This window comes from Lampris incognitus, chromosome 17, assembly GCF_029633865.1.
Source record: "Lampris incognitus isolate fLamInc1 chromosome 17, fLamInc1.hap2, whole genome shotgun sequence".
Lineage (NCBI taxonomy): Eukaryota > Metazoa > Chordata > Actinopteri > Lampriformes > Lampridae > Lampris > Lampris incognitus.
This window is the reverse complement of record NC_079227.1, coordinates 2,210,964-2,233,559: the sequence shown is the minus strand read 5'-3', so window position 1 is coordinate 2,233,559 and position 22,596 is coordinate 2,210,964. Positions and strand designations below refer to the sequence as shown.

At 49.1% G+C, this 22,596-nt stretch overlaps 1 protein-coding gene across 3 annotated transcripts in view; it reads right to left on the bottom strand.

The window, feature by feature from the left end:
• Positions 1 to 22,596, bottom strand: part of LOC130127461 (WD repeat domain phosphoinositide-interacting protein 1-like) — a 60,524-nt gene that overhangs the window by 13,909 nt on the left and 24,019 nt on the right. For 2 of the 3 annotated variants that reach the window (XM_056297108.1, XM_056297110.1), the window contains 6 exons: positions 19,188 to 19,357; positions 9,762 to 9,858; positions 9,556 to 9,653; positions 9,219 to 9,311; positions 6,841 to 6,911; positions 6,561 to 6,668 (listed from right to left, as the gene is read on the bottom strand). In XM_056297108.1, coding sequence (XP_056153083.1) covers positions 6,561 to 6,668; positions 6,841 to 6,911; positions 9,219 to 9,311; positions 9,556 to 9,653; positions 9,762 to 9,858; positions 19,188 to 19,357 — 637 coding nt within the window. The remainder of the gene's footprint in view (positions 1 to 6,560; positions 6,669 to 6,840; positions 6,912 to 9,218; positions 9,312 to 9,555; positions 9,654 to 9,761; positions 9,859 to 19,187; positions 19,358 to 22,596) is intronic. The other variant, XM_056297109.1, reaches the window with a different exon arrangement.

The window sequence follows — 22,596 nt, the reverse complement described above, 5'->3', positions numbered from 1 at the left end:
TGACTCACCTGACCTACATGTCTTTGAGTCACCTGACCTACATGTCTTTGATTCACCTGACCTACATGTCTTTGATTCACCTGACCTACATGTCTTTGAGTCACCTGACCTACATGTCTTTGAGTCACCTGACCTACATGTCTTTGACTCACCTGACCTACATGTCTTTGGTTCACCTGACCTACATGTCTTTGACTCACCTGACCTACATGTCTTTGATTCACCTGACCAACATGTCTTTGAGTCACCTGACCAACATGTCTTTGAGTCACCTGACCAACATGTCTTTGATTCACCTGACCTACATGTCTTTGGACTGTGGGAGGAAACCGGAGCATCTGAAAGGAAACCCACGCAGACACGGGGAGAACATGCAAACTCCACACAGAGGATGACCTGGGATGACCCCCCAAGGCTGGACTACCCCGGGTCTCAAACCCAGGACCTTCCTGCTGTGAGGCGGCTGCGCTAACCACTGCGCCACCGTGCCACCCTAGCTATAATTACTGTTGGAATACTGAAAATTCCTCAATTATGCGAGAATTGTATGATTTTGCTAGAACTAAGGGTGCTGAGAAGTTTGCTAAACATGATTCAGACACCTACAGGTGCTTCTCATGTAGCATATGAAGGTGCAGATGAAAAGTCTGCGGAAGCGTGGGATCGACAGATAGTTCAGAGATGCTGAATAGTCATGGAATTGTATTCAGAGGGATGTTGTTTTGTTTGTTGATTTAAATGAGATGCAGAAGAAAGTTTTGCATGACGGGTCCACCATCATCTACAGTGATGCAGATAAACCACGGCCTGGTGGCCTGGATCACAGACTACCTCATCTGCAGACCACAGTATGTTAGGCTGCGGGGCAGTCGGTCGGACATGCTGGTGTGTAGCACTGGTGCTCCCCAGGGAACTGTGCTGTCACCTTTCCTGTTCACCATCTACAGCTCGGACTTCCGCTCCAACTCAGAGACGTGCCACCTACAGAAGTTCTCTGATGACTCCTCCATTGTCAGCTGCATTACAGATGACAAGAAGGGGGAGTACAGAGACCTAGTGGAGAGCTTCATGAGGTGGTGCGATAACAACCACCTCCAGCTTAACATTGGTAAGACTAAGGAGCTGGTGGTGGACTACCGGCAGGGCAAGAAGTGTACCCTGCTCCAATCACCATCCAGGGGGAGAAGGTGGAGATGGTGAACACCTATAAGTTCCTGGGAGTACAAATGAACAACAAACTGGACTGGTCTGATAACGCAGAGGCCCTCCACAAGAAGGGTCAGAGCTGGCTGTACTTCCTGAGGAGGCTCAGGTCCTTCAATGTGTGCAGCAGGCTGCTGAGGATGTTCTACCAGGGTTTGTGGGGGGGGGGCAATGCGAGAGATACCAGCAAACTGAACAAGCTGGTGAAGAAGGCTAGCTCAGTAGTGGGCGTTGACTTGGATGAGCTGGGGGAAGTTGCGGAGGGGAGGATGAGGAAGAAGATGGCTGCTATCTTGATGAATTCCTCCCATCACCTCCACAACGAGATATTGGGGAGGAGGAGCATATTTACTCACAGACTCATTGCCACTCGGCAAGCCACGAAACGCCTCAGCCAGTCTTTTGTACCAACAGCCATCAGGCTCCATAACAAGGCCCACCCCCTGCCCCAACCTTGTCCCTCCCTTCCCTTCCTACCCCACTCCTCCTCCTTCACCTCCTGCAAAAGGACTGACTAGGACCGACTCCTTGACCTCCACAGACCGCCGCTTTCTGTGATGTGAGGTAAGATGCCCCCAGCATGAATTTATGATAAAAACGGGGGGATGTGAAAGAAAATGAACATGCGGCATTAGGAGTTATCATTTATTCATCCATCGTGTAACTGTCTCTCTATACCATGTTGGTCAAATCTCCTGAACAAAGGGGGTCTGTGTCATCTTGTGCTAGGCCCTGACCTCTATCCAGAGAGGAAATGGGTAGAGAATGTTCTAGATGGGGGTTGGGAGGCTGTTCCCTCCCTGCCTATGATTTTCTTAAACTCTAACAGTGTTCTGGTACTACGGTACTCCAAGGAGCTGTCATGACATCAGTCACACGGGGGCTCTCCGAGAGGGCTCGGGTCTTGTGTTCATGTTTTACTCAACTCACAGTTCCTTGTGACTCTATATGGACTCACATCTGGTGATGACCAGATGTTTGAACCAGCCTGTGGTACAATGTACAGGGGAAACGTGTGGTGTACGTTGACCACTGAGTAAGTGTTTCTTTGTCCAAGGAAAAGGCACTATAAGGGAGGCAACTCCTTTAGTCAGGGAGGCGACTGCTTTACTCAGGGAGGCGACTGCTTTACTCAGGGAGGCAACTCCTTTAGTCAGGGAGGCAACTCCTTTAGTCAGGGAGGCGACTGCTTTACTCAGGGAGGCGACTGCTTTAGTCAGGGAGGCGACTGCTTTAGTCAGGGAGGCGACTGCTTTACTCAGGGAGGCGACTGCTTTAGTCAGGGAGGCGACTGCTTTAGTCAGGGAGGCGACTGCTTTAGTCAGGGAGGCGACTGCTTTACTCAGGGAGGCGACTGCTTTAGTCAGGGAGCACACAGGGATAGGGCCCCCCGGGGTCTGAATGGTGTTTCTCCATACGGTATAGCAGGAGAATGCAGGGCGGTGTCTTTTTGTCTTGTTTTGTTTTGTGCCGTAGTGTCCAATACTAAGTGTCTTTTATCAACCATCATTGTTCATGTAATTATGTCTGAGTCCAGAGCGTTCGCAGGTCAATATCCAGCACACAGCCAGTTGTGTTGTGTTTCATCTGTCAGTCTGTCTGTTGTCTTCCTCTGCTTAACCTGTATGTCTCCTCCTTCTTCTGCTTAACCTGCATGTCTCCTCCTTCCTCTGCTTAACCTGCATGTCTCCTCCTTCCTCTGCTTAACCTGCATGTCTCCTCCTTCCTCTGCTTAACCTGTATGTCTCCTCCTTCCTCCGCTTAACCTGTATGTCTCCTCCTTCCTCCGCTTAACCTGTATGTCTCCTCCTTCCTCCGCTTAACCTGTATGTCTCCTCCTTCTTCTGCTTAACCTGTATGTCTCCTCCTTCTTCTGCTTAACCTGTATGTCTCCTCCTTCCTCTGCTTAACCTGTATGTCTCCTCCTTCCTCTGCTTAACCTGTATGTCTCCTCCTTCCTCCGCTTAACCTGTATGTCTCCTCCTTCCTCCGCTTAACCTGTATGTCTCCTCCTTCCTCCGCTTAACCTGTATGTCTCCTCCTTCCTCCGCTTAACCTGTATGTCTCCTCCTTCCTCCGCTTAACCTGTATGTCTCCTCCTTCCTCCGCTTAACCTGTATGTCTCCTCCTTCCTCCGCTTAACCTGCATGTCTCCTCCTTCCTCCGCTTAACCTGTATGTCTCCTCCTTCCTCCGCTTAACCTGCATGTCTCCTCCTTCCTCTGCTTAACCTGCATGTCTCCTCCTTCCTCCGCTTAACCTGTATGTCTCCTCCTTCCTCCGCTTAACCTGTATGTCTCCTCCGCTTAACCTGTATGTCTCCTCCTTCCTCCAGTTAACCTGTATGTCTCCTCCTTCCTCCGCTTAACCTGTATGTCTCCTCCTTCCTCCGCTTAACCTGTATGTCTCCTCCTTCCTCCGCTTAACCTGCATGTCTCCTCCTTCCTCCGCTTAACCTGTATGTCTCCTCCTTCCTCCGCTTAACCTGCATGTCTCCTCCTTCCTCCGCTTAACCTGCATGTCTCCTCCTTCCTCCGCTTAACCTGTATGTCTCCTCCTTCCTCCGCTTAACCTGTATGTCTCCTCCTTCCTCCGCTTAACCTGTATGTCTCCTCCTTCCTCCGCTTAACCTGTATGTCTCCTCCTTCCTCCGCTTAACCTGTATGTCTCCTCCTTCCTCCGCTTAACCTGCATGTCTCCTCCTTCCTCCGCTTAACCTGTATGTCTCCTCCTTCCTCCGCTTAACCTGCATGTCTCCTCCTTCTTCTGCTTAACCTGTATGTCTCCTCCTTCCTCTGCTTAACCTGTATGTCTCCTCCTTCCTCTGCTTAACCTGCATGTCTCCTCCTTCCTCTGCTTAACCTGCATGTCTCCTCCTTCCTCTGCTTAACCTGCATGTCTCCTCCTTCCTCTGCTTAACCTGCATGTCTCCTCCTTCCTCTTGCCTGTATCAGATCTCATATTATCTACTGTCAATGTATTACTGCTGCAATTATCCAGTTCCCATCCAGATCATTCCATTTCACCTCAGCAACAACATTTCATCTAACACCACGTCCTACACTATTCAATTCAATTCAATTCAATTCAATTCAATTCAATTCAATGTATTGTCATTAAAAACAATGTGCAGGCACATGTTAAAAATGAAATGAGGGCTGTGGCTTCACCAAACAGTGCACGACAGACACAGACAAACACAGCAAACACAGTATAAGATATACACACATGAAGACCAAAAGCTAAAAATAAGTTAAAAAGAGCTGGAGTACAAAATATTTAACAATATCTACAGACATTCAGTGGGTAGCCAGGTTCAGGTGGGCAACAGCTTGTGGAAAGAAGCTGTTTTTGAGCCCGGTAGTGCGGGCTCGGAGGCTCCTGTAGCGCCTCCCAGAGCGCAGGGGGGAGAACAGTCCATGGTTGGGGTGGGTGGGATCTCTGCTGATGCTCAGACCCCTTCGAAGGCAGCGTTTGTGATAAATGTCTTTTATGGCTGGGAGCTGGGTACCGGTGATCTGCTGGGCCGCCTTGACGACCCGCTGCAGAGCTTTCTGGTCTACTGAGGTCCAGTTGCCGTACCACACTGAGATGCAGATGGTCAGGATGCTCTCTGTGGTGCAGTGGTAGAAGTTGGGGAGAATGTTGGGGGGTAGACGGGTACTCCTCAGCCTCCTCAGGAAATGCAGGCGTTGTTGGGCCTTTATCACAAAGGCCTGGGTGTTTAATGTCCACGAAAGGTCCTCGCTGATGTGGACTCCAAGGAATTTATAGCTGGAAACACGCTCCACTTCCACCCCATTGATGTGTATGCGGGAGTGGCTGCAGCTTCTAGACCTCCTGAAGTCCACAATCAGCTCCTTTGTCTTCTGCACATTAAGGACAAGATTGTAGGTAGTACACCATGATGTGAGGTGCTCAATCTTGTCTCTGTAGGCCATCTCGTCATTGTATGTCCTACACTGTCCTATACCATGTCCTACACTATGTCCTACACCACATCCTACACAATGTCCTACACTATGTGCTACACCATTTCCTACACTGTCTTACACCACCTCCTACACAATGTCCTACACCATGTGCTATACCATGTCCTACACCACATGCTACACTGTCCTACACCATGTCCTACACCATATGCTACACTATGTCCTATACCATGTCCTACACCATGTGCTATACCATGTCCTACACCACGTGCTACACCGTGCCCTACACCATGTCCTACACCATGTGCTACACTATGTCGTACACCATGTGCTCCATTGTGTCTTGCACCATATCCTACACCATGTCCTAGACTACGTCCTACACTTTGCCCTACACCATGTCCTAACTGAATGCAACACAAGCGAGCATCAGTGACAAAATCAGTTTGATTGCATTATTTTCTACTGGAATGTCCTAACAGGCCGTGAGCGATGCAGTGTGATGTGGCCTGTTGAAGCCGGCCTGTTGGAGCCGGCCTGTTGGAGCCGGCCTGTTAAAGCCGGCCTGTTAGAGCCGGCCTGTTGGAGCCGGCCTGTTGAAGCCGGCCTGTTGGAGCCGGCCTGTTAGAACTGGACTGTTGGAGCCGGCCTGTTAAAGCCGGACTGTTGGAGCCGGCCTGTTGAAGCCGACCTGTTGGAGCCGGCCTGTTGGATCCGGCCTGTTGGAGCCGGCCCATTAGAGCCGGCCCGTTGGATCCGGCCTGTTGGAGCCGGCCCGTTAGAGCCGGCCCGTTGAAGCCGGCCCGTTGGAGCCGGCCCGTTGGAGCCGGCCCGTTGGAGCCGGCCTGTTGAAGCCGGCCTGTTGGAGCCGGCCTGTTGGAACCGGACTGTTGGAGCCGGCCTGTTAGAGCCGCACTGTTGGAGCCGGCCTGTTGGAGCCGGCCTGTTAGAGCCGGCCTGTTGGAGCCGGCCCGTTAGAGCCGACCTGTTGGAGCCGGCCTGTTGGAGCCGGCCCGTTAGAGCCGACCTGTTGGAGCCGGCCCGTTAGAGCCGGCCTGTTGAAGCCGGCCTGTTGGAGCCGGCCTGTTGGAACTGTTTGAGCTGAATTTTTGTCGGATGCCCTGTTTCTATTTACTTCCTGTCGCTTGCATTGAAAAGCGCTGTGTCATGGACGAGGAACGTGTCCAGTCAGATCTCGAGTGCACAGCTGGGTGGTTTGGTTATATGGTGGTTTTGGTGTGGACAGAGGGCGTCTGACATGACACCATGGTCAGACTCGCTTCCAGCTAGCACACAGCGAAAATAAAGATGGCGAAAAAAAAGATTTGAGAGATCTCAAAAATATTTAACAGACAGATATGTCCGGCAGCGCTATGAGGACATCCATTCTCAGATGTACAGTGTGTGTGTGTGTGTGTGTGTTTACTTGGGACTATGCTGCTCCAGTTTAAAGATGTGGACAGTCTCAGTGTTGCTTGAAGCACAAAGGAACTGAGCATCCCCACTGAAGGACAGCGAGCTGATGCTTACATACCTGATGAGTGGATGGACACACACACACAGACACACACACACACACCACAAATGAAGCAAAAACATGAAGACAAAGACAAACATACACAGAGGGAAGGGTCCTGCGGGGTATTTTGCTGGTCTTTCCATTTAACACTGTGTTTATCTGGATATGAAGGTCAGTGCATGCTAACCTCTTCATCCCTCTCCGGAACTCAAACAGCTTCTGTCCTTCTGGAACTGTGAAGACTCGGATCACGGTGCCCTGATGGAGAAGAGAAGGCGGAGATGACAGAACAGACAAAGGGAGGAGATGGAAGTGTGTGTCTGTGTATGAATGTAACAATGTTACAATCTCATTTAGCAGACGCTTGTATCCAAAGTGACGCACATCTTAGAGTTAACACAACACAAGCAAGGATCTAGTCAGGAGACAATAACGCAAGTAAGTGTAAAAAAAACCCAGGTTCAAGTCTGATAGGACACAGATGTCAACAGGCAGTGCAGAAAGGCAATGCATAGGGAGCATCGTCGCTCAGAGGCCCCTGCTGCCGATCGACCCGGTCCCGGCTCTTTTCTGTCCTGGCCCCTCAGTGGTGGAATGAACTCCCCACTGATGTCAGGACAGCGGAGTCGCTGCCCATCTTTCACTGCAAGTTGAAAACTCACCTCTTTAAGAACTACTACCCTGCTACTTGTTCTTAGCACTTATTGTAGTCACTCATTAAAGAAAAGAAAAAAAAATCTCTCTTGCACTTTTACTTTAGCACTGGTTTTGCTCTTAGATGCTTGTTTAGATGCACTTATGACCTCTGATGACTAGTAGTTCTCCTGAATTCCTCCATTAAATGATGCACTTGTTGTAAGTCGCTTTGGATAAAAGCGTCGGCTAAATGACTGGAATGTAATGTAATGTACTATCAGGTGTGTAGTCCGCGGTGGTGTAGTGGTCAAAGCATCGGCTTTGTGTCGTTGCAGTTGCCCACTGGGGACTGGGGTTCACATCCCGGTCTCGTCAGATCCGACTATGGCCGGACTCGATGAAGCAGCAATAATTGGCAAAGCTGTCTTCGGGAGGGGGGCGGAGTTGGTTTATGTTCGTCACATGAATGCGCCTCTGTGTGTGTCGGAAAAAGCAGTGGTTCGGCCTGGATTCGCCTTGTCACAGAAGCGGCGAGGCGTCTCCTTCGAGACTGCCGGCTGGAGAGAAGCAGTTGGCGAACACATGCAGTATGAGGGGGGTGTTTGAACTAGAATAGGGAGTGATTGGCCACTAAATTGGGGGAAAAAGGGAAAAATCAGAAATACATTTTGAAAAAAAATACTATCAGGCGTGGAGGTGTTGGAGAAAGAGCTGGGTCTTTAGCTTGGTCTTAAAGATGGAGAAGGACTCAGCGGATGGAATGGAGTTTGGTAACTCGTTCCACCACCGGGGAACTATAGAAGAGTCTGGCTAGTGACTTAGGGCCCCGTTGTGGTGGAAGTTTCAGGCACCTTTCATTGGCAGAGTGTAGTGAGCGGGACTGAGTGTAGACCTGAATGAGGCAGTTCAGGTAGGCGGGAGCTGTTTTAGTTGGTGTTTTGTAAGCAAGCATCAAGGTTTTGAATTTGATGCGGGCAGCAACTGGGAGCCAGTGGAAGAATATGAACAGCGGGGTGACATGAGCTGTTTTGGGTTGGTTGAAGACCAGATGTGCCACCACGTTCTGGATCATTTGCAGAGGTTTGAAAGTGTATGCAGGGAGACCTGCCAGTAAGGAGTTGCCGTAGTCAATGTGTGATATTACAAGAGCCTGTACCAGGAGTTGTGCTGCATGCTCAGACAGGTAGGCTCTAATTTTCCTGATGTTGTACGGGGCAAATCGGCACGACTGAGCAATCACGGCCGCGTGAACCTTAAAGATTAGTTGGTCATCAATCATGACACCCAGGTTTTGGGCAGACTTTGTGGGTATGAGTTGGGTTGATCCAAGCTGGATATTGATCTGCTGTTGTAAGGATGGACTGGCTGGGATGACAAAGAGCTCAGACTTAGATAGGTTAAGCTGAAGGTGGCATTCTTTCATCCATGCATAAATATCAGTAAGGCATAACGATATCCGTGCCAAGACTGTGAGGTCCTCTGGCAGGAATGATAGGAAGAGCTGGGTATCGTCAGCATAGCATGTAACCTCAAACATCGTAAACATCAACAAACATCTGTAACCTGTGGTACACCACAGTAGCTGTTTGAACCATATAATGTGTATGTTTATATCTATCTATTTATGATCCTGGACAGACAGACAGACAGGCAGGCAGTCAGACAGTCAGATAGACCAACAGACAGACAGATGGACAGAGAAACAGACAGACAGACAGGCAGACAGGCAGACAGTTGGGCAAACAGACTGACAGACAGACCAGTAGACAGAGAAACAGATGGATGGACAAGACAGACAATCAAACTGTCAGACAGACAGAGCAATATACAGGCAGACAGACAGATCGATAGACAGATGGACAGACAGACAGATGGGAAGACAGACAGACAAACAGACAGACAGACAGGCAGACAGACAGAGTCAGTCACCTTCTCTGAGGCACTGGCCAGTTTGGTTCCAGAGGCATTGAAGCTGAGTGCTGCCAGCGGACTGTCGTGGGCTGGAATTAGCGTCACTGTACTCTGAGGGTCAGATAAGCATTTTCTTGTGTTAATGGTTAGTTTATTTAGAAGAGATGTTTTAGCTTTATTTGATAGAACAACAAAGAAAGACAGGACAGGTGAGGCAGAGAGAGGGGAAGACTTGCACAAATGCTCAGACGGCTGTTTGAAGTCATGGTCCTCGTGGTTTGCTCTATGCTCATAAAGAAGCCATATACAATTTCTGACCAACAGAAAAGTGAGGTTACAAAAGCTGTGGTCTCACCAAGATGTTGGCATCATAGACAATGATTTCTCCATTGGTGGCACTGCCAGGATATGCCAGGTATGAGTTGCCATGGTTGACTGAAAGGGCACAAAGTCCTACAGGAGGATTACACAAGACAGCATTTGATAAATCAGCTTAGAGACGTGTGTGTGTGTGTGTGTGTGTGTGTGTGTGTGTGTGTGTGTGTGTGTGTGTGTGTGTACCAGATGGATTGGAAGGTGTGTTGAGAAGTGTCTTCAGCAGCTTCATGTCTTTGATGTTGTGGATGTAGACAGACTCCTCCAGACAAACCACCAGCCGCTGAGAGAGAGAGAGAGACAGACGGATATCACTGATAGCATACATATCCAGACAATATACCCCAGCATCTCTCCTCCACACATCCCAACCATCTCAATCTTGCCTCTCTTGCTTTGTCTCGTAACCATCCAACATGAGCTGTCTCTCTAATATACTCATTCCTGATCTCCTCCTTCTTCGTCACTCCCAACAAAAATCTTAGTCAGGGCAGCAGCTTCAGCGGTCGCAGGAGCAAAAACTCGGGTGTGGGAGGAGTTCACCAAGGCTATGGAGGAGGACTTTTGGTTGGCCTCAAGGAAGCTCCGGCGAACCATCCGGCGACTCAGGAGGGGGAAGCAGGGCCTAACTCAGGCTGTGTTCAGCTGGGGAGGAGAACTGCTGACCCGGACTGGGGATGTTGTCGGGTGGTGGAAAGAACACTTTGAGGAGCTCCTGAACCCAGCTAACACATACTCAGTGGAGGAGGTAGAGTCTGAAAACTCAGGGGAAGCCCCACCAATATCCCTGGCAGAGGTCTCTGAGGTAGTTAAGAAGCTCCTTGGTGGCAAGGCACCGGGTGTGGATGAGTTTGCCCTGAGATGCTGAAGGCTCTGGACATTGTTGGGCTGTCTTGGCTGACATGCCTCTACAGTGTTGCGTGGATGTTGGGGACGGTACCTGTGGAGTGGCAGACTGGGGCGGTGGTTCCCATATTTAAAAAAGGGGACCGGAGGGTGTGCTCCAATTATCGCGGCATCACATTGCTCAGCCTCCCTGGGAAAGTCTACTCTAGGGGGCTGGAGAGGAGATTCCAACCGATTGTCGAGCCTCAGATCCAGGAGGAACAATGCGGATTCCGTCCTGGCCGTGGAACAATGGACCAACTCTACCCTTGAGGAAGTGCTGAGGGAGGCATGGGAGTTTGACCAGCCAGTCCACATGTGTTTTGTAGACTTGGAGAAGGCTTACGACCATGTACCCCAAGGCACTCTGTGGGGGGCACTGCGGGAGTATGGGGTACCGGGGCAGTTGCTACAAGCCATGTGTGTCCGTATTCTCGGCACAAAGCCAAACATGTTTTCGGTGGGTGTTGGACTCCACCAAGGTTGTCCCTTGTCTCTGATTCTGTTTGTGATATTCATGGAAAGGATCTCAAGGTGAAACCAAGGTGAGGAGCGTCTCATTTTGGGAACCTCAGAATTGCATCTCTGCTGTTCGCAGATGATGTGGTTTTGTTGGCTTCATCGGAACACGACCTCCAGCGCGCACTGGGGTGGTTTGCAGCTGAGGGTGAAATGGCCGGGATGAGAGTCAGCACCTCCAAGTCTGAGGCCATGGTTCTCTACCGGAAAATGGTGGATTGCTCCCTCCGGGTTGGGGATGAGTTGTTGCCTCAAGTGAAGGAGTTCAAGTATCTCAGGGTCTTTTTCACGAGTGAGGGTATATAATGGAGCGGGAGATTGACAGGCGGATTGGTGCAGCATCAGCAGTAATGCAGACGTTGTACCAGACCATTGTGGTGAAGAGGGAGCTGAGCTGGAAGACAAAGCTCTCAATTTACCAGTCAGTCTTGGTTCCAACCCTCACCTACGGTCATGAGCTTTGGGTAGTGACTGAAAGGATGAGATCATGGATACAAGCGGCTGAAAAGAGTTTCCTTCGTAGGGTGTCTGGGCTCAGCCTTAGAGATAGGGTGAAGAGCTCGGACATCTGGAGGGAGCTCGGAGTAGAGACGCTGCTCCTTTACGTCGAAAGGAACCAGTTGAGGAGGTTCGGGCATCTGATTAGGATGCCTCCTGGGTGCCTTCCTTTAGAGGTTTTCTGGGCACATCCAACTGGGAGGAGACCGCAGGGTAGACCCAGAACTTGCTGGAGAAACTATATGTTCAATCTGGCCTGGTAATGCCTTGGGATCCCCCAGGAGGAGCTGGAGGGCATCGCTGGGGAGAGGGACGTCTGGAGTGCCCTATTTAGCTTGCTGCTACTGTGACCCGACCCCGGAGAAGTGGCTGAAGATATATATATATATATATATACACACACACACACACACACACACAACTATAACAGCAAAGTCACAATTCTTCTGTTTATATTCTTCAATTCAATTCTTCTGTAGACAGAGAGCGAGAGAGAGAGCAACTGACTGACTGACTGACTGACAGACAGAGCGAGAGACAGACAGAGACTAATTTTCAAACTAGTATTTTTTGTATGACATTATAAAAAAACATTGTAAAATATGTTGAAAGCTTTGTTTCTATCTAACATAACATGTTGTAGTGATGGAATCTCTCACTGTGAGCCTGTGGAATATTCAGGGTCTGTACTCCTCACTCTTAGGAGCAAAAAGTACAAACCCAGATTTCCCGAGCAATATTAATGACCAAGACATCATTGTGCTGACTGAAACATGGTGTGGTGCAGACCCACTGTCCCTCTGGCTATGGGGACATTTTACTGCCCTCGCTTAAGCAAAAAAATGTAAAACCTGGCAGAGACTCAGGTGGACTTATTATCTGGTACAGAGGAAGCTAGCATCCCAACTAACCCAAAATAAAAAACGACCAACACACATTTGGCTCAAACTAAAAAAAGGCAATATTTGCTGTGACAACGACCTGTAAATTTGTGCAGCGTACACGCCCCCTCGTGGAGTCACCATTTTATGATGACCAGTTCTTTAGCCATCTCCACACAGACACCAGCTGTTTCCAGGCTCAGGGGAATGTGCTCTGGTGTGGGGATTTTAATGCCAGGACAGGTTCAGAGCCAGACTGCATTGAGACTCAGGGAAATGGCCACATATTCAGGCAACCCTCTCTGTACCTTACCCCCACCTCTACCTCTCTGTACCTTACCCCCACCTCTACCTCTCTGTACCTTATCCCCACCTCTACCTCTCTGTACCTTACCCCCACCACTACCTCTCTGTACCTTATCCCCACCTCTACCTCTCTGTACTTTACCCCCACCTCTACCTCTCTGTACCTTACCCCCACCCCACTACCTCTCTATACCTTGCCCCCACCACTACCTCTCTGTACCTTACCCCCACCACTACCTCTCTGTACCTTATCCCCACCACTACCTCTCTGTACCTTACCCCCACCACTACCTCTCTGTACCTTACCCCCACCCCACTACCTCTCTGTACCTTACCCCCACCCCACTACCTCTCTATACCCTACCCCCACCTCTACCTCTCTGTACCTTATCCCCACCACTACCCCTCTGTACCTTACCCCCACCCCAGTACCTCTCTATACCTTACCCCCCACCTCTACCTCTCTGTACCTTATCCCCACCACTACCACTCTGTACCTTACCCCCACCTCTACCTTTCTGTACCTTACGCCCACCTCTACCTTTCTGTACCTTACACCCACCACTATCTCTCTGTACCTTATCCCCACCATCACCTCTCTGTACCTTACCCTCACCACTACCTCTCTGTACCTTATCCCCACCATCACCTCTCTGTACCTTACCCTCACCACTACCTCTCTGTACCTTATCCCCACCACTACCTCTCTGTACCTTATCCCCACCACTACCTCTGTACCTTACCCCCACCTCTACCTCTCTGTACCTTATCCCCACCTCTACCTCTCTGTACCTTATCCCCAGCATCACCTCTCTGTACCTTACCCCCACCACTAGCTCTCTGTACCTTGTCCCCTCCATGTACCTTATCCCCACCACTACCTCTCTGTACCTTACCCCCACCACCTACTCTCTGTACCTTATCCCCACCACTACCTCTCTGTACCTTATCCCCACCACCACCTCTCTGTACCTTATCCCCACCACCACCTCTCTGTACCTTATCCCCACCTCTACCTCTCTGTACCTTACCCTCACCACCTACTCTCTGTACCCCCACCACTAGCTCTCTGTACCTTATCCCCACTTCTACCTCTCTGTACCTTATCCCCACCACGACCTCTCTGTAACTTATCCCCACCATTACCTCTCTGTACCTTACCCTCACCACTAACTCTCTGTACCTTATCCCCACCACCTCTCTGTACCTTACCCCCACCACTAGCTCTCTGTACCTTATCCCCACCACTACCTCTCTCTATCTTACCCCCACCGCTACCTCTCTGTACCTTATCCCCACCGCTACCTCTCTGTACCTTACCCCCACCACCACCTCTCTGTACCTTATCCCCACCACTACCTCTCTGTACCTTATCCCCACCACCACCTCTCTGTACCTTATCCCCACCTCTACCTCTCTGTACCTTACCCCCACCACCACCTCTCTGTACCCCCATCACTACCGCTCTGTATCTTATCCCCACCACTACCTCTCTGTACCTTACCCCCACCACTACCTCTCTGTACCTTACCCCCACCACTACCTCTCTGTACCTTAGCCCCTCCACTACCTCTCTGTACCTTACCCCCAAAACTACCTCTCTGTACCCCCACCACTACCTCTCTGTACCTTACCCCCACCACCACCTCTCTGTACCCCCACCACTAGCTCTCTGTACCTTATCCCCACCACTACCTCTCTGTACCTTCTCCCCACCACTACCTCTCTGTACCGTATCCCCACCACTACCTCCCTGTACCTTACCCCCACCACTACCTCTCTGTACCTTATCCCCACCACTACAAAAAGACACAAGCCTGACAGTGTTGTAAACAAAAACGGGAATGAGTTAGTACACCTCTGTCGAGCCTTAGGCCTGTATATGCTTAATGGTAGGATCAGAGGGGACTCTTTAGGTCGTTCACTTACTGCCCAGCTCTTGGGACTAGCGTAGTCGACTATGCCATCACTGACATGGACCCCTCCTTCATTAGTGCATTCACTGTCAGACCACAGACACCATTATCAGACCACTGCCAGATAAATGTGTTCTTAAAATGAATTGGACAACCAAAGAACACCCGATCAATGTCCTGCGAACTGTTCAAATTAAACCCAACATATAAATGGGCTCCCAACAGTGTGGCTGAATTTAATTAACTTTGTTAACACATTTCCACTAACACCATTCCACCCAAACTCAGATGATGTAAACCTGGCAGTTGAACAAATTAATGAACTATTTAATAGGTCAGCTATCAAGGCTAACCTGAGAGAAGTCGACAATGGGCAGAATCGGAGACCTCAAAAAGAAAAATAGTTTGATGGAGACTGCAGAAATGCAATAAAGAAACTACGACAAATATGTAATCTAAAGCACCATCAACCACAGAAAACTGAATGAAGACAAAAATACCGTGAGGTACTCAAAGAATGTAAACAAACTTTAAAACGGAAAAAGAAAGATCACTACAGCAAAACTCTCCGAGACATTGAAGAGTCCTTAAATAAAAATCAGTTCTGGGAAAAATGGAACAATTTGAATTCTAAACAATCCCAGGAACTAGCCATTCAAAACGGAGACATTTGGAAAAATATTTGGAAAACCTATACAATGAAATACTGGCAGAAGACCTCTCAACTGAACAAAAACATATAAAAGAAAAGCTGGAAATACTGGAATCAACTATAAAAACAATCAGAACTCAGCTGACTACCAAATCTAACTAGAAGAACTAACAGACAAACTCCAAAGTCTCAAACCAAAAAAAGCCTGTGGCCCTGACAGCACCAGGACTGAAATGCTCCAACACAGTTCTCTTGAGCTGCAGAAGGCCCTGCTTAAACTGTTCAACCTGGTTCTACAAGCTGGCTGCTCTCCTGACACCTGGACTAGGGGGCTTATACCCCCAATATACAAGAGTGGAGATAAATTTGACCCCAATAACTACCGAGTTATCTGTGTGAGCAGTAACCTGGGAAGGTCTTCTGCTGTATTATTAACACCAGAATACAGGCCTTCCTTACCAAACACAGTGCCTTGAGCAAGAGTCACATTGGCTTTCTACCAAATCACCGCACTACAGATCACATCTACACCCTACACACCCTAATTAATCAACATGTTCACCAAAAAAATAAAGGAACAATATTTGCGTGCTTCATTGATTTTAAGAAAGCATTTGATTCTATCTGGCAAGCTGGCTTATATTATAAAATCATCCAAAGTGGCGTAGGCGGTAAAGTGTTCTGACATAATCAAATCTATATATTTGGGAAATAAGTGCGGAGTAATACTTGGCGACAAAAGAACAGAATACTTCACTCAAGGGCGAGGGGTGAGACAGGGCTGCAGTTCGAGTCCAACCCTGTTCAATATCTACATCAATGAGTTAGCGGAACAATCTGTAGCTCCTGGCCTCACCCTAAACAACACAGAAGTTAAATCTTGCTCTATGCAGATGACCTGGTGCTGCTACAGCAGCATCTGGATCTGCTAGAGAAATACTGTCAGAACTGGGCCCTGGCAGTAAACTTAAAAAAGACAAAAATTATGATCTTCCAGAAGAAGCCCAGGTGTCAGGAAGGTAGACACCTATGTACTCTAGGTAACACCGCCCTAGAGCACACGTTAAGTTATGATGACCTGGGACTGAGGGTCAGTGGGACGGAGGTCACTGGGACTGAGGGTCAGTGGGATGGAGGGTCAGTGGGACTGAGGGTCAGTGGGACGGAGGGTGAGTGGGACTGAGGGTCAGTGGGACTGAGGGTGAGTGGGACTGAGGGTCAGTGCCTCGGAAGGCTTTGGTCTGGCAGTGAATGCACTTAAAGAGAAAGCCCGCAGAGTTTTCTATGCAATAAAAAGACCATTCTATAAAACAGACATCCCAAGTAAAATCTGGTCCAAAATCTGTGACAGTGTCCTCCTGTTCATTGCAGTACATGGAAGTGAAGTAGGGGGTCCACTCAGTTAGCCAGACTACACTAGATGGGACAAACATCCAATAGAAGCCCTGCATGCAGGATTCTGTTGAAAGTTGCTGAACGTACAAAGGAAAACAGCAACAGATGCATGCAGGGCAGAATCAGGCCGTTTGCCATTGATAATACATATCAGCACAGAGCACTTACATTCTGGATGCACCTTAAACCAAGTCCCCACCACACACTGCAGTTTAAAGGAGTCCAGATCCAGGGGCTAAGAAAGAGTCCCCTCAGTCAGCTGGTTGTGAAACTAACTGTCCCCGTAACCACTGACACAGATGAGTTTCAGACTAGCACTGCTAACCAACCACAGACTAGAGGAAACCACATCATCACACAATGCAACACCTCACATCTGGAACATGGGACACACAAACCAAATGACAACACAAATGAGGATGTTATGGGCCCTTAAAAAGAGAAGACAAACTGGCTGACTGTCTGTCCACTGTCAGAGACAGTCAGCACAGACACAGCCTTACCAAGTACAGGCTCACTGACCACAGTCTAGCCACTGAAAAGGACAGACACACAACATCTTGGCTACCAAAAGACCAAAGAATATGTGGTCACTGTACGGCAGGTGAGGTGGAGACAGAGATGCACTTCCTGCTAAATTGTGAGACATTCCAGAACATAAGAGAAAAATACCAGGAGACATTTGAAAACCAGATTCAAATGTTCTACTCCTGGATGAGAAAGAACAATGGCCACTTATTTTAGGTGAGGGTCAAAGGTCACACCTTGCGGCACAATATGTGTTAGAATGCCATAGCCTGAGGGTCAGTGAGTGACCAAAACACTGTCAGTTGCTGTCAGTTGCTGTTCAAGTGCTGTTCTATGTTTCTGCCAGTTCTCTCTGTTCCTCCTTCCATTTATTTTATTTGTTTGTTTGTTTGGTACTCTGTTGACCTGTTTTGCTGTCACCTGCTTTGGAAACATTGTAATTAATGCAGTCATGCCAATGAAGCATCGCTGAATTGAATTGAGAGAGAGCGAGACAGGGAGTGAGAGAGACAGAGAGAGAGCGAGACAGAGAGTGAGAGAGACAGAGAGAGACAGAGAGTGAGAGAGCGAGACAGAGCGAGACAGAGAGTGAGAGAGCGAGAGAGAGAGAGAGCGAGAGAGACAGAGAGAGAGCGAGACAGAGAGTGAGAGAGCGAGAGAGACAGAGAGAGAGAGAGACAGAGAGACAGAGAGAGAGCGAGACAGAGTGAGAGAGACAGAGAGAGAGAGAGACAGAGAGTGAGAGAGACAGAGAGACAGAGAGTGAGAGAGCGAGAGAGAGCGAGACAGAGAGTGAGAGAGCGAGAGAGAGAGAGAGACAGAGACAGAGAGAGAGCGAGACAGGGAGTGAGAGAGCGAGAGAGACAGAGAGAGAGAGAGACAGAGAGACAGAGAGAGAGCGAGACAGAGTGAGAGAGACAGAGAGAGACAGAGAGTGAGAGAGCGAGAGAGACAGAGAGAGAGCGAGACAGAGAGTGAGAGAGCGAGCGAGAGAGACAGAGTGAGAGAGAGGGGGAGAGCCATGAAAAAACGAATGAAGAGTGAAAAGTGAGATAAACAGTAATCTGCATAAACATGAACAGTAACAGAACACACACACACACACACACACACACACACACACACACACACACACACACACACACACACATCCAGTACATCAGATGAGTGTGTGTGTGTGTGTGTGTGTGTGTGTGTGTGTGTGTGTGTGTGTGTGTAGCCGTTATAAAGATGTCATTACAGAAAAAGGCAGAGCAGAAGCACTTCACATGGAAGAGACGCAGGACTGTGGGACTTCCTCCTGAACCTTGTGTCTGGAGAAGTTTTACTCATCTCACTCGTTTAACTTCTGCTACCTGGTCAGTCTGGTTTTGCATCATTCTGGTTGGGTTCAGCTGCACAACACTGAAGAGAGAAGCTGCTGGCAGCAGCAGCGTGGAACAGCCACAGACTTGCCCCAGCATTCAGGACCAGCATGGTGTTGGAACAGAGTGAGGGTATCAAGACAGACTTTTGCCCTAGCTTCATCTTTCACAGCGCATGAATGGAGGACAGCTTCCAGATCAGTACACTAATGCCCCTTTTCCACAACATGGTACCGGCTCAACTCGACTTGCTTCTGTGTCATTTTCCACTACCGTAACAGCATCCCTCAGTGTAGCTGGTCGTCATAGCGACACCTGGTTAAACTGCAGTGACTTAATCTTTAAGATAACTCTGCTTCCACCGCTTCGGTATTTAAAAATGTTGGGTGATATCCCATGCACCCATTGATGACGCAGTAACGCAAAATGACGCAGTGACGTGTGTCTCTGACCAATCAGAGGTCTGCATTGATTTTGGTACCCGCTCCAGTTTTTGTGGAACCTCGACAAAGATGGTTCCAGAAAAGTGGTAACAGTTACCAAAATGCCGGAACTTTCCAGTAATGGGAAGCGAAAAAAGGGCGGGTGGAGGTGAGCTGGTACCATGTAGTGGAAAAGGGGTGTAAGAGTCTCTTCTTCAACGTCTCCTCTGTCTGTCCTCTCCTCACCTGTCTGTTGAGCCTGACGGACAGGATGCTGTTGGAGTAACTGTAGTTACAGATCTCTGTACCCTTCTTGAAGTGGTAGACATTCATCCGCCGGGGCATCGACAGACTGACCACCACCACCAAGCTGCTGGAGAACAAACGCTCCACGATGTAGATGTCCGAGCACTCCACTGGGACAGGGACAGGAGCAGAGGGGTTAGGATGGACAGATACCAGCCTTCAGAAAACCCTTAAAAATGACTTTACATACATTTATAGAACAACGTGAATATACGTCTGCACGAGAACTGGTTTTCTTCTGTGGGTTTTGCCGCTGCAGAGGGCAGCCGAGACTGTTCCCCAATCAGCAGATCCAAGTTTGTAGATTCTGGACATGGGACCACCGCTGGACTCAGCTGTACAATGGTGTCTTATGGGACAAATGAACACGCGTGTCAGACATGTTTCAACAAGTCTGATTTAACCCAGTTATCTAAACCACGTTGTGTAGTGGGATGTGGCTTAGTCTCAGCTGCAAATGAGGAGAGAGGGGGCGTGGGGCACAGGAGAGCAGATGCATTAGCGAGGCTGATCAGCCCTCTGCAGTGAAGCTGGGTCCGAGACTGACACGTTAACACAGCTACACAGCTGATGCAGAGAGGAAAAACACAGATGACAATGAACACACACAGCTCCAGCAACGCTGAGCAAGGACTTTGACTTATTGTAGATATTATAAATAAAGTAACGCTGTGTTTTCGCCAGTCCGTGTCTGTCCTCGATCTCTGAACTCTGCTGTGGCGTGAGACTTGCCACAGTGGTGGCCCATACGGGTGTGAGATGGAGCATCACAAATCTAACATTGAAACAGGATAACAAATTACATGGATGATTTATAAGATATATAAAAAGAAAATGTGATGAGAGGGATGCCAAGCAGTATCCAGGTGGTGACCACCACCACCATGGAGACCTGGGAGGAGGACAGATTGCACGTGCACACAAGGGAGACTCACATCAAGGAGAAGACGTCATTCAGAGAGAGAGAGAAAAGACATGTGAGAGAACAGTTTGCAGTAGTCAATAATTTATACTCTATAATCTATACTCTATATAATCTATACCCTATAATCTATATAATCTATACCCTACAATCTTGTCGGCAGAACAGTGCTTGGTAAATTAATTGAGACAGAAACTGACCTGCCATGCAGTACAGGTTGTGAAGCACTCAACTTAAAGGCAGCTAATTGTAGGCTAAGGCAAAAAGACGAGTTTTAAGTTTGGATTTAAAGGACTCAACAGACTGGTTGTCAAAAGTGGAGCTAGGCCTCCAGGACAGCAGCATCTCTGTTGGGGAAGAGCCTGTGGTAGAGTGAGGGGTGCTTCTGTAACTAAACAGGAATCTGGACACGTTTGTTTCCAAGCTCCCCCTTCCTCCTCGCATCTTCTTCATTCCCTTCTTTGAAGAGGATGAAGAAGATGCAACACATCAAATCACACAGCCATCAAATACAGCCCTCAAATCCTCGACTTTGGGTATGGGGTATTGTTCCAAGTTGGAGATTCCGGTTACAGTTAATTTATAATCTCCACATAGTCTCCAGTCACCATCAGGTTTGAGCAAGGGCACGTCAGAAGCTGCCCAGTCACAGCATTCAACTGCAGTGATGATGTCCTCTTTTATCAACCTGTCAATCTCAGCCTCAACTTCAGCTCTCATAGCATAGGGAACAGATCTTTGCCTATAGAAGCAGGAAGTAACATCAGCAGGGACATGGATAGTTGCTTTAAAACCATTTAAGGTTTCCAACTCCTTTTTAAATACTCCCCCATGCTTTGAGAGCACATGCTCCAGGGTCAGTGACTGTGGGTGGTCTGTAATATGCTTCATTCCTGTCCAGTCTAGTTTAATATGCTTCAACCACCATCTTCCCTGTAAGTTTGGACCTGAGGCTTTAACTACGATGATGGACAATGTCTTTTCCTGCTGATGGTATTCCATGGTCCTTGTGCGTAAGTCCCATGGATCTATACAGTTCTGTATGGACTATCACAAGGTGATTGATGTATCCAAGTTTGATGCCTATCCAATGCTGTGGGTCGAGGAACTCTTGACTGGCTCGGCTCTGCTCGCTTTTTTATGACACTAGATTTAACGAAAGGCTTCTGGCAGATTCTCTTGTTTCCAGAGTCTAAGGAAGAAAAAAAAACAGCTTTCTCTACACCGGACGGTTTGTATCAGTTCATGACTCTTCCGTTCGAGTTGTATGGCGCTCCAGCCATATTTCAGCACCTCATGGACCGGGTTCTATGGCCACACGCTAAATATGCTGCATGCTGCTGCCTACTTGGATGATGGTATCATCCACAGTAGCAGATGGGCTCAGCATATGTGGCAGATGGGATTAGCATATGTGGCAGATGGCGGCGGTCCTCGAGTCCATGAGGCAGCTGAGGTTCACAGCCAACCTGAAGAAGCAGCGGGAGGTACGGCACCTGGGGTATCACTTAGGCGGGGGGCTGGTGCATCTCCAGGTAGATAAGACCACAGTGATTGCAGCCAGCCCAAGGCCCAAGACGAAAAAGCAGGTGAGGGCATTGCTGGGACTGGCCGGCTACTACCGGTGGTTCACCCCGCCTTTGCAGAACTGACCGGTCCCCTGACCGACCTCATCCGAAAGGCTGACCCAGATCCGGTCCAGTGGACGGAGCAGTGTCGGGGCATTCAAGGGGGTTAAACAAGCCCCCTGTGGGGAGGTGCTGCTCCACACTCCTAGGTTCCCTTTCCTTTTTGTCTTGCAGACTGACATGTTGGACAGAGGGCTGGGGGCCGTTTTGTCCCAGGAGGTGGAGGGGAATTGATCGCCTGGTGCTGTACATCAGCCACAAGCTGGCTGAGAGAGAATGGAGACACAGAGCCTTGAAAAAGAGTGCCTGGCCATCAGATGGGCAGTCGGTGGTTCCCTCCGCGTCTACCTCCTGGGGTGCGCTTTCCCCCTCTGTTTGGAGGGGGGGATTCGCTGTCAGGTGGGTGTGGTCCCAGCCTATGTCGGGCGGTGGGGGTATGCGGTAGTGGGGTGTGGTTTAACCTCGGCTGCAAGTGGCGAGAGAGGGGTCATGGGTCAGGGAAGAGCAGATGCATTAGCGAGGTGTGGCAAACTAACAACCTGCCCTTTATATGTGCAGTGAGGCTGGGTCCTGGCCTGACACACTGACACGACCACATGAGCAGTAGACAGAGAGAAAAAACAGATAAAAACGGACAGAGGAGGCTCCAGTAACACTAAGCAACGCCCCGTGCAGCATGTGAACAAAGACTTCAGTTATGGTAAATAAAGAAACGGTGTTTTCACTAATCCACGTCCATCCTCCATCTCTGAACCCTGCCGTGGCACGAGACTCGCCACACATAATCGGAAGTGAAAGC